General features: G+C 38.5%; 1 protein-coding gene across 1 annotated transcript in view; it reads right to left on the bottom strand.

Annotated features, from left to right (window-relative positions):
* Positions 1 to 17,877, bottom strand: part of PDXDC1 (pyridoxal dependent decarboxylase domain containing 1) — a 63,063-nt gene that overhangs the window by 5,456 nt on the left and 39,730 nt on the right. Inside the window, exons 9-16 of the mRNA XM_043968619.1 lie at positions 15,354 to 15,438; positions 14,934 to 14,982; positions 14,655 to 14,756; positions 14,301 to 14,426; positions 7,015 to 7,065; positions 4,535 to 4,598; positions 3,613 to 3,707; positions 2,508 to 2,613 (exon numbers count right to left, since the gene is read on the bottom strand). Coding sequence (XP_043824554.1) covers positions 2,508 to 2,613; positions 3,613 to 3,707; positions 4,535 to 4,598; positions 7,015 to 7,065; positions 14,301 to 14,426; positions 14,655 to 14,756; positions 14,934 to 14,982; positions 15,354 to 15,438 — 678 coding nt within the window. The remainder of the gene's footprint in view (positions 1 to 2,507; positions 2,614 to 3,612; positions 3,708 to 4,534; positions 4,599 to 7,014; positions 7,066 to 14,300; positions 14,427 to 14,654; positions 14,757 to 14,933; positions 14,983 to 15,353; positions 15,439 to 17,877) is intronic.

The following is a 17,877-nucleotide window of genomic DNA, read 5'->3' as shown; positions in this document are numbered from 1 at the left end:
ATGTTTGCTGAAGCCAAAAAAGAAACAGTCTAAAACTATTTTAGAAAGTAAGCAGCATTAGAAAATCACCCCACTCTACCCCAAACCCAAGTTAGACCTTATGATAATACCCAGTTTAGATATATCCCAGGAAAAAGATGATCAAAATGAACTTGTCATATTTCCCTCTAAACTTACAGCTTTTCCTCAATTCCAGGAAGATAAGTGAAGGGAGCAATGGCTTTGGAACCGGAGGATCTAGATTCCATCTCCCCTCTGTGCCCTTGGACTAGACACATAAGCTCCCTGGGTCTCAATTACCTCATCTTGGACTGGATTAAATGTCCCCTGAGGTCTCCTCTGGCCCTGAATCTATGATCCCTGTTTCTGTGAGCAGTCCTATCATTCCCCCAGGGATCCAAGCTGGCCTTTTGCTTTTCCCATAACTAGTCAGTCACCAAAAGTCCTGCTCCCTTAGCCTCCACAATTCTGCTTTCCTTTTTTATTGAACTCACTCCCCTAGTTCAGACCTGTTTCCTCTACCACAGTAACCCAAGCAGTCTCCCTGTTCCCAATGCCTTTCTCTAATCCATCTTACACATCACTCTCATCACTTCACTAACCTCCAAGCTCCTTAAGTAACCAGCTCCCAGCCTGCCTCTCATTTACCTTTATATACTTATCTTACATTGCTCAACAACGTGAACTCTTGAGTTATAACTCTACTGGGCTTCCCACCTGAGGGCTAGAAAAGGCCTCAGACACGAGCTGTCTAGAGCAACCTAACCAAGGGAACTTTCTACAAAATCCCCAACAAGTACTTGCCCGGCTTCTTCTCAAAGACTTCCAACAAAGAGAACCCACTACCTCCCATGCAGTTCATTCCACTTTTGAATAGTTCTAATTTGTTGGAAGCTTTCTTTTACAATGGACCTAAATCTGCCCACCTGTAATATCCATGTATCGCTCAGCTTCTGGGGCAAAGTAGAACAAGTCTCATCATTCTTCTACAAGAGGGGTATCGAACGCAAACAGAAATGGGGGCCACCGACCTATACATAAGGATCTCTTTGGACCACATCCTGACTTATGTTATCCAGGTTTCATTGTATTTATATTGTTAATTTTTTCCCCATTACATTTCAATCTGCTTCCAACCGCACTGTGGAGTGTTGCGGGCCACATGCTTTGCACCTCTTCTACACTATTGACCCTTCAAATTCTTGAAGAACAGCTATCGTGTATCTCCTTAAGTTTTCTGTCCTCTAAATTACAAATGCCTAATCCTTTCAGCCAACCCTTTGTATGGCTTGTTTTCCATCCTCTCCCACCTCACCATCTTGGTCACCCTCTTGACATGCTCCAGCTTTCCCAAAATGTTAGTCAGAACTGCACACAGTAGTACAAATGTGGTCTGACTAGGGCAGACTTGTTGGGGCACTATGCTCTTAATGTAGCTTGTATTAATAACATTAACTCTTTTTTGGGGGGGGGTGAGGGGGGCTTGCCATGTCACAAAGTTGACTCATAACACTAAGTTATCTTCATAGGAACTGCTGTCTGGGTGAGATGAACTCGCCCTACAATTTTCAGATGTGTGCCCTTTGTTCACACTGTCTCCTGCACTTGGAATGTACTCCTAAATGCCATGGTTAAAGCCCTATCCTTTCAAAGGCTGGTTCAAGTGCCACTTCCTACCTTAAGCCCTCTCTAATTTCTCTCTTCCTCTAACAAGCTGGAAATGATTTCTTCCTCCATTGCCCTTTCCAGTGTTTCCTTTATACCTTGGCGATTATATTCTGTTTTGTGTTAGTTACTTGTATACATTGTCTTTCTGGGGCTTACATAAGATAACCAATAGAGACAAGGAAAAAAACCCAGTGAGATCAAGTATGGTTCATGATTTGCCCTTATTCTTTTTTGGGGCAAATGGATGATTGTGTTTTCTTATCCTCAAGGGTCTATGTGCAAATTATCGCACCCCCCCCCAAAGTGTTCAAATCTTCTTAAGAGAAAAAAGCAAAATGACAATGCTTTTTATTGCTTCAGAATTTGTCAGAAAATGAAACATTTAAGTCATATAAACATCTAAATCCACGTGAATGTTGTACAGGATATAAATCAGGAAGGCAGATCCATTCAAACCAAGTTCAAGAAAACTAACAGTTCAATCCACCAAATACTGATTAAGGACCTACTCAGAGCAGAGTATTCACTGTGTTAGAAAGAAAAGACCTTGCTCAGGAAGGAAGGCTGATAAGCAGAGGAAAAGGGGGTGGGGGAAGAATCCTACACATTAACCATGAACTTTTTTTGGGGGGGGGGGGGCAGTGAGCCTTAAGTGACTTGCCCAGGGTCACACAGCTAGTTAAGTGTCAAGTGTCTGAGGCCAGATTTGAACTCAGGTCCTCCTGAATCCAGGGCTGGTGCTTTATCCACTGCGCCACCTAGCTGCCCCAATCATTAACTCTCATTTTTTCACCAGGACAAAAGCCCCTATACAAGCAGAATTCATCGACAGCAATTACCTGCTGATGTCATGAGTGGGCTGAACCGTACGCATGTGCCCTCATCTTCCAGTTCCACGACATCCACCCCACTAGCAGGAACCAGCTGTGCCAGCTGCTCGCCAAGCTGGTGGAAACAGGCAGGCAAAGGGGCTGAGCAGAAAGGGGTCGTCAGGCCCTCAAGCCCTTTCCTCCCAGTTCATCCCAGAGGAGGAGCTCAACAATCCCCGTGAGTGCATTGAGAAGGTCAATAAAAACTGAGATGGGAACAGCTATTTGTTGTCGCAGAAAAATGCATATTCATCCTTCCTATAGTATAGGAAACACTTTGCTACCAGCAATCAGAACCAAGCTCCTAACTAAACTAAACTATGAGGTTTGATTCCCACAGCTAAGCAAACACACGTGCTACTTCTAAGAGATTATTGTTATTATTGTTATCATCCTCAACTGATTATCAGGGAACTGCTTATCTTTTTTTTTTAAACCAGACTGTATTATTACTATTATAACCAGAACTTTTATTTGTTTAAATGCCTTATTAGGTAGACCTCAACTGACATATGGGAAAACTGAGGCAGAAAGAAGATGAAGAAGTGATCTGATTAACTAAATCGTAAGTCAATGGTTAAAAACAGGACTAAACCCAAGAGCAATATTCCAATATCTCTGTAGTAAGTTGCTTATTGCTACAAATGCAAATTCCTCACAAGGGAAGGAGAAAGGACTGTGCTAAGTGCTTTTAAAATTTCATTTCATTTGATCCTCACAACAATTCCAGGAGGTAGGTGCTATTATTATCCCCATTTTATAGATGAGGATACTGAAGTTAAGTGTCTTACCCAGAGTCACAATGCTAGTGTCTGAGGTTGGATATGAACTGAGTTCTTTCTGACTCCAGGCCCAGCATTCTACCCACTGAACCACCAGCTATCTCAAGCTGCCAAAGGACATGGGCACTGGTCCATGGACAGTGATAAATAAAGCAGACGATGTGTCTCTACCCCCCCCCCCCATCAGAATGTGAATTCCTGAAGAGCAGGACTGTCTTATTTTCTATGTGTATCCACAGTGCTTTAAGAAGCACTTAATAAATGTTTCATTTGTTCATTCATTCTCCTCTTACCCATTGGTTAAATGTATCGCAGATGTCTCTTTCCTGGCTAGTTGTTGAGGGCTGCATGGTAGGCACTACTGTTCCATGCACTGCTTTATCTGATCCTGAAACACAGAAAGAACAGTCTCTCACAGGAACATCAAAATGTTTCCAATAAACCAAAAAGATGAAGCTGAAATCAAAGTAATTTAAAATCCCAAAATTGTAGTTAATTCCCAGAACTAAAGTTTCCACATATTTTTATATCAGTTACAATCATCAACAAATATTCACAATAAAGACAGTCCCAGCAGCTGCATTTACAATATGTTTTTTGGGGGGGAGGGGGGGGGTGAGGCAATTGGGGTTAAGTGACTTGCCCAGGGTCACACAGCTAGTAAGTATTAAGTGTCTGAGGCCGGATTTGAACTCAGGTCCTCCTGAATCCAGGGCTGGTGCTCTATCCACTGCACCACCTAGCTGCCCCAAGGCATTTTCTTTCAAGAAATACCAGAGAGGGGGCAGCTAGGTGGTGCAGTGGATAGAGCACCAGCCCTGGATTCAGGAGGACCTGAGTTCAAATCCGGCCTCAGACACTTAATACTTACTAGCTGTGTGACCCTGGGCAAGTCACTTAACCCCAACTGCCTCACTCAAAAAAAAAAAAAAAAAAGAGAGAGAGAAGTCTTACAGTATAGTGTTATCAGAGTTAAAATCCACCAAATGACTAGTATTGACTGGGTATCTGCTGATTCCCAGCAGCACTCTAGGTAAATTACTATAGCTGGATCAATGAAGAACTGCAGAGCACTTAGGGTGGTTGGGACAGTTATCATAAAGACTATTATAACAGGATTCTCACATAAATTATGACTAAAGATTTAAATGAGTTAGTTTACATACTTAGGTTATCCAAAGTAGCTCACACTAATTTACTCTCTAACCTACTCACCCAAACTTGGAATTTCCTTGGAAAATTTGAATACTACCACTGGAGAGGTAAGTTCATCTTCCACCTTAAAAACCAAATGTGACATTATCAAGCAATATATTAAAACTACACATAAGCAAAGACTGAAACACTGTGTTTACACAACAGACTGAAGAAGCAGCCATTTTGTTTATAGAGAAACAAAAGGTCCTAAGTTTGATTTACCTATTATCTAATGAACAGAAAACAAAAGTAGTGTTTTTGCTATATTCTTTTTTTGGGGGGGGGCAGGGCAATGATGGTTAAGTGAAGTTTTGCCATATTCTTAAGATTTACTTTAAAATGGACATTTTTCACATATTCCTAATCTTCACAATCTGCTTAATCTCAATCTCAAATATTAATTTAATGTTTACTCTATTACAATGAAAACCAGGAAATTTCAAAAAGACAAAATAAAAAGCAGATATTTGGCCATATAATTCAAGACAATTCTAAAGCAAAGGGGCAAGCAGAAGGCCACAAAGGACATGGAAAACAAAAAGAAGGCGATGCGCAAGGAAAACTGTGATCTTAGGATTTCAGAATTTATGCAGACCCAGGCATGCCTGATTTAAGCTTCTTTGAAAAGCATGTTTACATGAAAGAAGGCTCTTCTGGAATTAAATGAGTCCTCTTCTTTTCTTCTACAAATTCCCCTTCCAAAAGGAAGTGCCTTTTAATGATAGTACTGAGAACAAAACTGCTATATGTGTCTGAAGTCTAACCTACACATTTTCTAAAACCAAAACATGAAAATGTACCATATTAGCATTTTGATGTGGACCAGCTAATTAGATTATTAAGAGATTAAAATTGCAAACACATGGAAATTTTTAGTTACATTAAGACAACATAGAAACAACTCATCTTATAAATCATGAGCTATTTAAGTCCATGAGCACTCATCACAAGTAATTAGTTCCTATACCTTATGATACTGAAATGGGGGAACAATAGCCCTGTAAAACAAAGGGAGTTGTAAAAATGAAGGTGCTGAAGTGCTGGAAGCATTTCAGAAAGGCTGCATGGGGACAAAAGTGATGGAAAGCAGCTTGGAATTGGCCCCTGCAGATCTCAACATAAGGGACAGGAAACAGCCTATGAAGCCACCCACCTGTCTGGTGGGACTGATAGGGGAAGAGTCTCTTTGGAACTCTCTTTTGAAAGGCTTTCTGGGTTGGACAGGGAAAAGTACATGAGTTTTGTGGGAGAGGTGGAAAGAGATATTCAAGCTCCTTCCCACTCAGCTAGCTCCATGATCCTATTTCAGAGGGTAGTTGGGGGAAGGTCCCTATTATATCCTGCGATTACTTACTAGGACTTGAATTGTTAGTATGAACTAAAAACTGGAATGAAGTGCCCTCATTTACAGAATTAAACTCAAAAAATAATTTTAAAAAACTAAAATAAGGGGGAAAAGATCTAAAAACAAAACAGGTCAAAAGAGGACAAAGCCACTTACAAAACCACCTGTAGAGTAGCTTTTGCTACTTTAAAAAGCTACCACAGGGGCAGCTAGGTGGCGCAGTGGATAGAGCACCGGCCCTGGATTCAGGAGTACCTGAATTCAAATTCGGCCTCAGACACTTAACACTTACTAGCTGTGTGACCCTGGGCAAGTCACTTAACCCCAATTGCCTCACTAAGAAAAAAAAAAAAGCAAAAGCTACCACGGGAACTAAGTACTCACTTTTATCTTCCTAATACTAATGTTTTGGTTTTTTGGTTTTTTTTGCAGGGCAAGTGGGGTTAAGTGACTTGCCCAGGGTCACACTGCTGGAAAGCATCAAGTTGTCTGAGGCAGGATTTGAACTCAGGTCCTCCTGAATCCAGGGCTGGTGCTCTACGCACTGTGCCACCTAGCTGCCCCCTTCCTAACACTAATGGAGAAGGAAACACTGAGAGAAGGAAATAAGATCTAGAGGTTAAGAGACTTTGAAAAGAATTCTGATAGAAAAAATTGCTTTTCATTTATATATATATTTATTATTTTTTTTTTTTAGTGAGGCAATTGGGGTTAAGTGACTTGCCCAGGGTCACACAGCTAGTAAGTGTTAAGTGTTTGAGGCCGGATTTGAACTCAGGTACTCCTGACTCCAGGGCCAGTGCTCTACTTTTATATTTTTTAAAGTATGTTTTCTAAACCATAGGTACACAATTTATAAATTATTTATGTGGCTGAATTTTATTTTAAAAACTATTAAACCATAACTTTAAGCAGAATTAAACCATAATAGGATCTTTAAAATAACACCTAACTCTGTACAGTTAGAACTTCTACACTTCAATATAACTGCCTGGTTGTCATAAATTACATGCATGCAATGGTATTTCTGAGTATTAGTGCAGTTTCTTCAAAATGCATGAAAATAGGGATAAAAAGTACCCAATGTTATTGAAGTTTAATATACTTTATAGACTTTGTGTCATACAAAGAGTGGAAGTATTTTATTTGATACCGAAGTTTTGATGAAGTCCAGTTTCTTCAAGCTTTCCAGCAACCTTTGACTCTGCAAACAAAGAAAATTGTATGAATTCATCAACTTGAAATAACATAAGTAATTTTTCATAAAAGTCTATTACAAACAGATGAACTCATCCAGATCTCCAACTAGAGGCATTTGTTTATGTGCTATCTATGTAGCCAAAGTAAAACAGGACTTTGAATCTAAAAAAGTCACCCAATACTTGGTAATTTGTAAATATGGCAGTCTCAGAGGTGGAATGTCCATCCATCCATCCTAATTTCACTCATGCTAGAATGATATCTAACACTGCAAATTCACTCAATAACTCATTCATTCAACAGTGATTTACTAAAATATGCAAGGCATGATGGAATATAAAGGTAAAGATATTTTCTTTATCTAATAAGAGAGACAAGTGGTATGCACACAAAGAAATAGCATATAAAAGAGTTCTAAAGAAAGCCCCATAGATATCATTTTTGCTGATGATCATCAGGTAAGTCTTGATGGAGAAGGTGACAACTGAACACCTTCAAAGATGGGCAGGATTTCCAAAAGGCTACTGGTAAGTGGTAGGATAGGCTCATTCAAAATGTACAAGTGACAAGGCCCACCACCGAAAAGTACTTGCTCAATGCAGTTAACTTTTTTAAAGTATTAATGGCTAATTTTTTCCATCATTTCTCCAAAGGCAATTCTTATTCTATAGCATAAAGTACCTTTGGATACAAATAAATATACTCAGAATTTGAGAGCTGGAAGGGAGCTTAGTACATCCAACCCAACCTACAGTGAAAGGAATCTTCACTGTAACATGCCTAACAAGTATCCAGTTCCCCTTGAAGACCTCTAATTAAGGGAAGCCCACTCTCTCTCAAAGCAACCCATTTCAAGGGATTCTTTTTTTTTTTTTTTTTTGGTGAGGCAATTGGGGTTAAGTGACTTGCCCAGGATCACACAGCTAGTAAGTGTCAAGTGTCTGAGGCCGAATTTGAACTCAGGTCCTCCTGAATACAGGGCCAGTGCTTTATCCACTGGACCACCTAGCCACCCCTCAAGGGATTCTTTAAAGAGGAATTTTAAGGCAATTTTCAGATGAAGAAATCAAAGCTATCTATTTCCATATGAAAAAATGCTCTAAATCACTACTGATTAGAGAAATGCAAATTAAAACAACTCTGAGGTACCACCCACCTCACACCCATCAGATTGGCTAATATGACAAAAAAGGAAAATAATAAATGTTGGAGAAGCTGTGGAAAAACTGGAACACTAATGCATTGTTAGTGGAGCTGTGAACTGATCCAACAATTCTGGAGAGCAATTTGGAATTATGCCCAAAGGGCTATAAAGCTGTGCATACCCTTTGACCCAGCAATACCACTCTTGGGTCTTTTCCCCAAGGAGATCATAGAAAAGGGAAAAGAACCCACATGTTCAAAAATATCTACAGCTGCTCTTTTTGTGGTGGCAAGGAATTGGAAATTGAGGGGTTGCCCATCAGCTGGGGAATGGCTGAACAAGTTGTGGTATATGAATTTAATGGAATTCTATTGTGCTGTAAGAAACAATGAGCTGAAGTTCAGAGAAACCTGGAAGGACTTGCATGAACTGATGATGAGTGAGATGAGAACCAGAAGAACATTATACACAGTATCATCAACATTGTGTGTTGATCAGCTGTGATGGATTCTTCTCACCAATACAATGGTACAAGAGAGTTCCAGGGGACTCATGATGGGAAAGGCTTTCCAAATCCAGAAGCAAAAAAAAAAAAAAAAAAAAAAAACTATGGAATATGGATGCTGATTGAACCATACTATTTCTTTTCTTTTTGGTGCTGTTGTTTTTCTATTTTGAGGTTTCTCCTTATTGCTCTGATTCTTTTCTTATAGCATGACTGATGCAGAAATATGTTTAATGTTGTTATGTATGTATGTATGTATGTATGCGTGCGTGCGTGCGTGTGTGTGTGTGTGTGTGTGTGTGTATCCTATATCGGACTGTCTGCTGTTTGGGGGAGGGGGAGGAGGGGAGGGAGGGAGAAAATTTTGAAATTGGAAATCTTATGTAAACAAATGCTGAAAGCTATCTCTACATGTAACTGGAAAATAATAAAATCCTTTTATTTAAAAAAAAAAAGGAAAAGGACCCACATGTACAAAAATATTCATAGCAGCTCTCTTTGTGGTGGCAAAGCACTGGAAATCAAGGGAATGCCCATCAATTGGGGAATAGCTGAACAAGTTGTGGTATATGAATGTAATGGAATACTATTGTGATGTAAGAAATGATGAGCAGGCAGATTTCAGGAAAAACCTGGAAAGACTTAAGTGGACTGATGCTGAGTGAAGTGAGCAGAACCAGGAGAACATTGTGTATAGTAACAGAAACACTGCATGATGATCAACTGTGATAGATTTAACTCTTTTCAGCAATACAATGATCCAAGACAACTCCAAAGGACTCATGATGGAAAATGTTCTCCACATCCAGAAAAAAGAACTGTGGATTCTGAATGCAGATTCAACCATGTTTCTACTTTTGTTTTTGTTTTTTGAAGTTTTTCCCTTTTGTTCTGATTCTTCTTTCACAACATGAGTAATGCAGAAATATATTTAATGTGATTGTACATATATATACCCTATATCAGATTGCTTTCTGTCTTGGGGAGTGGGGAGGGTGGGAGAAAATTTGGAACTAAAAATCCTATGAAAACAAATGTTGCAAACTATCTTTACATGTAACTGGAAAATAATAAAATACTTTTATGATTTAAAAAAAAAGAGGAGTTGTAAAGTTACAGAGCAAGAGAATTAGAAGAGATCATGTAATTCAACCCCTATCATTTTACTGATAAGGAAACTGACTTTGAGAGAGAAAGCGTGTCCAAAGTTACACAGCAAGTTAGTAACTGGGACCAGAACCTGGCTCTCCCAATTTCCAGTTCAATGGTCTTTCTAGTACACCAGTATCTACATGCACTAACCGTCTGGTAACAATCATAATCAGCATGCCTGTCTTGTACACAATAAGTGCTCGACACATGTCTGCCTGGCTTATTGAAAAAACAAAATTAAAGAAAATTTTGAGCTAAAATTCTGTTTTCAGAAAAGAACCTATGAGTATATTTTTGTCATTCTCCGCCCCCCTGACTTTTGGCACCTTCCCCAAATCATCCACCCCCCATACTTGCTATTTTGAATCTTACAGAATTTTAACCATTTTTCTTGACATTTTATTATTATTTAAATGTCTCATGTGTAAATTTCATCTCTTCAACTAGATTGTCTTCTATGTGTCTGCATGTCCCTACAGTAAGTACCTGGCAGTGCAGTGAATACATTTAGGCAGTCAGAACTTTCTTTTACAACTCTCTGAAAAGAAGTCATTCAATGATCACCTTTAGTTTATAGATGAGGAGCTTAGGGCTCAGATGGGTTGAAAGCTTTGCCAATAGACACATAACTAGATCCACCCATGATCTGAATGAACCCAGGCCTCATCACTTCAGGTAAGGGCACCAGCAACTCTTGGCTTGGGTCTCCTGATTCTAAGTCTAGTGCTTTCGCCATTCCACTATGCTGCCTTTTATGTTTGTTTTGAATATATGTGTGTATATGTATTGTATATGTACATATAAATAGATTCATATATATATATATATATATACATACACACACATATACACACACATATATGAATAAAGCCATTCATGAATTGTGGAACTTAATCATATAGAACCTGATTTTCTTTTATTTAAATAAAATTTTAATTGGTATTTTCCATTTCTTATGTCCCAATACTTTTCCCAAGTATCCCTCCTCCTCTTCCTCCACCTCCTCCTCCTCCCAGAAAGCCATCCATCCCATTTGGCAAACAGTATTTTTTTTTGGTGAGGCAGTTGGGGTTAAATAACTTGCTCAGGGTCACACAGCTAGTAAGTGTTAAGTGTCTGAGGCCGGATTTGAACTCAGGTCCTCTTGAATCCAGGGCCAGTGCTCTATCCACTGTGTCACCTAGCTGCCCGGCAAACAGTATTTTTTTAGAAAGGAAATAAAAACTCAGCACAATTGATCAATGCACTGAAAAAGTTTGAAAACATGTGCAATGTTTTGTCCACACCTGTGGACCTCCCCACCTCCATAAGGTGATGGACTAAGAGTTTCTCCTATCTCTCTTTCTAATTGATCTTTCTAATTTGGTTACATTTGCTTTTGATTTTTTGCTATGTAGTTGTTTCCATTTACATTGTTATATTCATCGTATATATTGTTTTCTTGACTGCTGACTCGATTGACTGACACTGCAACAGAAAGGCGAGACCAACTGACAACTCCATCAGTAGTTAGTTCATTAGTGTGGCTGTTTTCCCCACAGCCTCTCCAACAATTGTGATTTTCCCTTTTTTGGTTATCTTTGATAATGACAGATGTGAGATTTCCATCTCATTTTCATTTGTAATTCTCTATCAGTGATCTGGGACACTTTTCCTATGTTTGCTGACAGCTTGGATTTTTTCTTCTGAAAATTACTTGTTCATAACCTTTACCCATTTACCTACTGGGGCAAACTGCCTTCTAAAGGATTTAATTTTCTCATATTCATTTATAAATAGCTTTAAGAAACTTGGTATCTATATACCCAGTTTAGTTTAAGCCTAAAGTTTCTTTTGTTTATTTTTGTTTTTATATTTGTGGGGCAATGGGGGTTAAGTGACTTGCCCAGGGTCACACAGCTAGTAAGTGTCAAGTGTCTGAGGCCAGATTTGAACTCAGGTCCTCCTGAATCCAGGGCTGGTGCTTTATCCACTGCACCACCTACCTGCCCCCTAAGCCTTAAGTTTCTTTAACTACATTCACTCAACAAACATTTATTGAGCATTCACTGTGTACAGATTTAATGTGTCCGCATTTAACATCTTACTAAATTAGCAATTAGGGCTTTATTCAAGATCTCATAAATATTTTAGATTCTGTCTCAGCTTTTGCTTTCAAGGATGTGCTAAACTGTGGTGACCTTAGGGGCTTGGTGGCTAATGTAATCATCATCATTTTATTATTTCCTCAATTCCAACGGGAATTTAAAAAGCTCCCTACTGAATGCCTGTACGTTCCCCACATACACTAAGCTACTATGGCAACATGCTAATCAACCTTTGTAAATGATCTCCTTGAAAAGGTCTTCAAATTTATAACTGTTTTACTTTGATATGCTATTAGAAAAAAATTTTAAGTACTGGGTTTAAAAAAAATTAAACCAATGTTAAGTCTAACAGTTATTTCTCTAATGTATGAAGAAACTATCACATTATAAAACAAAGGACAACTGCCACAATATGAAAAACACTGAGAGATGTAGTTTTTCATACTCATCAGTTCTGATGACGACATCCTGAATAATCTATTGTAAACTACCAAATAATGTTCCACATAAAAGCCATTCCCCTGGGGAAAATAAGAAAAATGCTTATTTCAGGACTTAAGTACTCAAGTTTTTTCCTAGGAAATTTTAAGCTATGGAAAAAAGTATAAGAATTTTCTTCAGAGTACCTCCTGCAATTAAAATCAATTATTAATAATGATCAAATAAATAATTTTTAATGATATAAATTACTATTTTATTTTTGTTTTGTCTTCCCACTGTACAACTGAAGATATTTCTTATGGAATCACAGAACTCCAGTGTTGGAAGAAGCCACAAAACATAAAGTTCAACCTCTACTTGAACTGGAATAAATTCTCTAAGACCTCCAGTGGCTGTGCAACCTCTGCTCAAAAAGTACCTGAAATGGATACCTCACTATCTCCCAAAACAGCATTCCTGATCTACACTAATTGTGGTCAAACTTACCTTCCACTGAAATCTCCCTCTTAATTTCTATCCCCTACTCCTCTGTCCTTTGAGCCCACCAAAACAAATATACTTCCTCTTTCACGTGAAAAGGCATCAATTACCAGGAGACAACATTACAGTCCTTAGCCTAATCTTCACATCAAATACGTCTAGGTCCTTAAATACCAATCATCATAAGCCATGGTTTCAAACCTCCTTGCCATCCTAGTCATTCTCCTCTCAGTGTGCTCCAGATTGTCCTTCCTAAAATGTAAGGCCCACACTAAAAATGTTCATTCCCTTTGTCCCAGAGATCCCACTGTTGGTGTATCCTCCCAAGGACATTTAGAACAGAAAGGTCTCACAAATACTAAAATATTCATAGTAATATTTTTCTGTATTAGCTAAGAATTGGAAATAAATAGATGCCCATCTGTTGGGGTCTGGCTAAATTGTAGAATTGCTCCCAACTACAACTTCCAGACATTCCTTTTGTTGCCATCACTCAGCAACCTCTTCTCTTTTGAAGTTCATTTAACCAAAATTGACCACTCAACTCAGATTACAGTCTATTTGGTCTATTGGCCCCCAGGTCACTTTCCCTATACAGGAGTTCAGCACCTGGCTCAATGATCTTTTCCATAATTTCTATCCTTATTCTAAGGGACTTCAACATTTGTGTTGATGCTCCCTCAGAGGTCCTCTTCTCTGAGTTTCTCATCTCAAAAACGCGCACACCACGTCAGCCACACAAAGGCCTGATCACACCCTAGATCTCACCATCACAAGTACTCCACTTCCATGAGGAAAGGGTGGAGGAGATGGAGAACTAAGTAAGTAAAGCCATCCCTAGGTCACATTGAAAAGGCTGTCACCAGGACTGTTGTTTTTATTCAGTCATTTCAGTAGTGTTTGACTCTTTGTGACCCCGTTTGGGGTTTTCTTGGCAAAGATACTGGAGTAATTTGCCATTTTCTTTTCCAGCTCGTTTTGCTGATAAGGAAACTGAGGCAAGCAAGGTGAAATGACTTGCCCAGGGTCACACAGCTAGTAAAAATGTTCATGTGTTCCCAATGGGAATCTGTCTTCTTGATGGTTATATTGTAAATCCATATACAAATTAAGTTACTGAATGGAAGATATCTGAATGAAATACACTGTTCTCACTGCAAGTATCATGGCATAGTGAAAAGAGCCCTGGATTTAGAAGTAAGAGAAGCAGGGTTTAATTCCCAAATTCCATACTTCCTAGACATGTGATCACCTCTCTAATTCTCACTTTCCACTTGGAAAACAGAGACAATAATATCTTCAACTCTCTACTTCACAGACATGTTTGGAAGACTGTACTTTATAAAAGCTAAAGTATACCATAAATATGAGAAGCTATTATTAAGTTTGAGAACTGGGACACTTAATTAACCCTAATAACATGTACTCACCAACTGAGAGGCATGTTTGATTCTTTCCACAATCCCATCAAGTCCCAAGTACTGCAAAGATAACCACAGTGGTAAGGCACGAAGTTTCTCCACTGGCTGACTTGATGTAAGCCCTGCAACCAGTGACTACAGGGGAAAAAAAAAATCAACCCCTTAGTGAGAATCGATAACAATAATCAACCCATTATCAGTAAAATACAAAATTAAGGGTTAGAAGAGTACCTAAATGACACTTGCTTTACAAGTTCTTGTTTCTAAACAAACAATAAACACAGGAATTCTCTTGATTTTAATTTTTTAAAGTTCTTAGCACCTAAATAGTATTTTAAAAACTGACTATGTGAGTAAGCTTACCAAAGATGGATCTTCATGCCTGTAGAGCGTCACTGCAGGAACAGCCGGCAAGCCCAACCATGGGCCTAGGGTCAGGGTCATACTGTCACATTTGGTTGCAGCCTACCAAGAAGAGAAGAATTCATTCCTATTTTTTCACAGTTGGAGGTTAAAATTTTTAAATCTCTCCATTACAAAAGGCCAAGAGGCAGTCTGTGGCAAATTATTAAAGGGACGGGAAAACTCTGTTTACGGGGGCCGACTTTTGTTCTTTCATCGTCTAATAAAATAACAACATACCAGTACTGAAGAAGAGATGTAGCCTAATGCCAAAGTTGCTAAATTCACTCTGGAAAAGAAAACAGAAATTCAACAACTAATTATATTATTAGTTAAAGTACAAATGTATAGTTGTCTGGCTTAAATAATGTTGTCAAAGCTTATTTCTTTTAACTGTACAAGCAACAGAAGATGGGGCTTGGTTTATAAGTTTGAGACCATGGATTCTTTATTGTCTTGTTTTTTAATATTTTGATACTTATATTTCAACAAAAAACAGTTTCCTTTATGATCCCACATATTTTATTTAATGCATATAAAAACATTATTTTGAGGTGTCCAAAGGTTCACCACACTGCCATGCCCATACTTTAGACAAAATCTTGAAAATGAATTTTAATAAATAATTAAGCTAGGCTTGAATAAGTTTATTCTACTTACCCTTCCACATGGAGCCACATGTTATGCTGCTCACAAAGTTCTTTCAAACGTCCCAGCTTGTCTGTGTGCCCTGCTCCTGGGGTACCTACAGTGAAATAAAGAAGACATTGTTAAGATTCTGACTCTTTAATAAATAATGACCAGGAATAACAACTACCTGCTAATAACCAATTCCATCCACTTATTTCTTCAAATTGCTTCAATAATAATTAAGGATGCTAGCCCAAATTTAACACAAAATAGTTAATATATTTCAAATTATGCAAAGCATCTATTTTACGTATGCTAAGACTAATACTTCACTAATTGAAGTTATGTTTACACAACAGAAGAAATCATGAGACTTTCAAGTCTACTATAACATTATGTAAAAGCTACCATTAGTACTTATTGGGGGGAAAGGGCAGTTCTTATGCAATTGTGTAAAGTCTGAATTCTAGAACATTTTAAAAGAAATGCAAGCTTTCTAGTGAATCAACTGTTGGACTTGGAGTCAATAAAACCTTGGTTTCTGACTCTTCTAGTGTATGACTATGGGCAAATCATTTAACTTATCTGAACCCTTAGTTTCCCTATCAGCAAAATGGGAATGACATGTGTTGTACCTTCCTCATAGGGCTGTTGTGAGAATCAAATGAGAAAATGTATGCAAAGTGCATAGTATATTTTTTTGGTTTTTTGTTGGGTTTTTTTGCAGAGCAATGGGGGTTAAGTGACTTGCCCAGGGTCCCAAAGCTAGTAAGTGTCAAGTTATTTGAAGCCAGATATGAACTCAGGTCCTCCTGAATCCAGGACCTGTGCTTTATTCACTGGGCCACCTAGCTGCCCCCATAGTATATTTTTTAATGGCATATAAATACTGGTTATTGTTAAATAGTAACTAGAATTAGGTTAAGAGAATTATCTAATTAAAGTTCTTAAGAGATCTACTGGAATAAAAAAAAAACATTTTTAATTAGCATTACAATGGTTTGTCTAAACAAACTTGTTCTCTTAGATATTTTAAACATTCACTCTATAATTTTTCTTCCATATTTATCAATCTGTTTCTTCACAAGTAATACAAAAACCTCCACTGTCCTTGGCTCTCTTCTCTACAGTCTCCTACGATTATGTCACCCACCCCTACAGCAATACTATCTCTTCCATCCAGGATCAGAATTAAGACTTATGAGGCTATGGGAGCAGCTGAGATCATCAATGAAGAGAATATAGAGAAGATAGCCAAAATCAATGGAGAAGATTTTTGAAATATGATTTCTATTATTATCTATGTACTACTATCCTGAGCTACAGGACCATATTTCCAAATGTCTATTGAATGTCTCTATCTGAATGTCTTAAGTCAAAACCAAGCACATGATCTTTCTCCCAAAAAGATATGTCTCCTCTCTAACCTTCCTTATTCTATTCATCAGACCACCATTTCCCCATCATTTAGGCTCAATATAGAATTATACTGACTCCTTCTCCCTTCATAGCCAATCATTCACTAGTCCTCTCTTCTCTATTTCCACAATCTCTCTTCAATCGGTTACTTCCTTTAAATGTATGCCTCTGGGGGCAGCTAGGTGGCGCAGTGGATAGAGCACCGGCCCTGAAGTCAGGAGTACCTGAGTTCAAATCCGGCCTCAGACACTTAACACTTACTAGCTGTGTGACCCTGGACAAGTCACTTAACCCCAATTGCCTCACTAAAAAACAAAACAAAAAACAAACAAAAAAATAAATGTATGCCTCTACCACCCTATTTCATGTTCTCATGATGAAAGAGAAAGAGCAGTGGTTTTCGGGTCAGAGGACCTTCCTATGACTATCCACTAAGCCTGGGGCCACACAGGCTCTTCTCTGGGCCTCAGTTTCCTCATCTGCAAGATGAAGGTGTGAACTAGATAATCTCTAAATTTATGATCCTAAAATTCTAATGATCTTACTGTAATTAGCTTCCTGTCCATTACCCCTATCCTGCCAATCTATCCTACTATACACTACTTCAGGTTAATCTTCCTAATGCATAGCTGATTATGCTACTTCCTTGTTTAAATGGTTAGTGGCTCTCCTGTGCCATCTGGACTTAAACATTAATTAAGCACCTATTATATGCAAGGCACTGTTTGATTAGCACCAGGGATACAAAGACAAAAATGAATCAGTACTTGTCCTCAAAGAGCTTATATTTACTAGACTAGTATAAAGTCTAAATATCTTAGCTTGGCACTCAAGACTCTCCAAAATTGGGCTCTAATATGTTACTGTAGCCTTTCTCACACTCTATTCCTTTATGTTCCAGCCCCAATAGACTGTGGGTTCTCAAATACACCTCACCTTTATGCCTTTCCTTAAATTTCCTTATACAAACAATTCTGGCATTACATACACACTCTACAAATTCAACTCTGACTGGGGGGAGGGAGAGGAGAGGCTCGGTTTGAGAGGCAGGATCCCAGCACGAGATCTGACTCCCAAGGAGAGGGAAGATGACTTAGTGCAGCCCCACATGCTCCAGGAACTGAAACCAAGGGAG

The sequence above is a fragment of the Dromiciops gliroides genome, chromosome 1 (assembly GCF_019393635.1).
Source record: "Dromiciops gliroides isolate mDroGli1 chromosome 1, mDroGli1.pri, whole genome shotgun sequence".
NCBI classification, from domain to species: Eukaryota; Metazoa; Chordata; class Mammalia; order Microbiotheria; family Microbiotheriidae; genus Dromiciops; species Dromiciops gliroides.
This window is presented reverse-complemented; position numbering and strand designations above follow the sequence as displayed.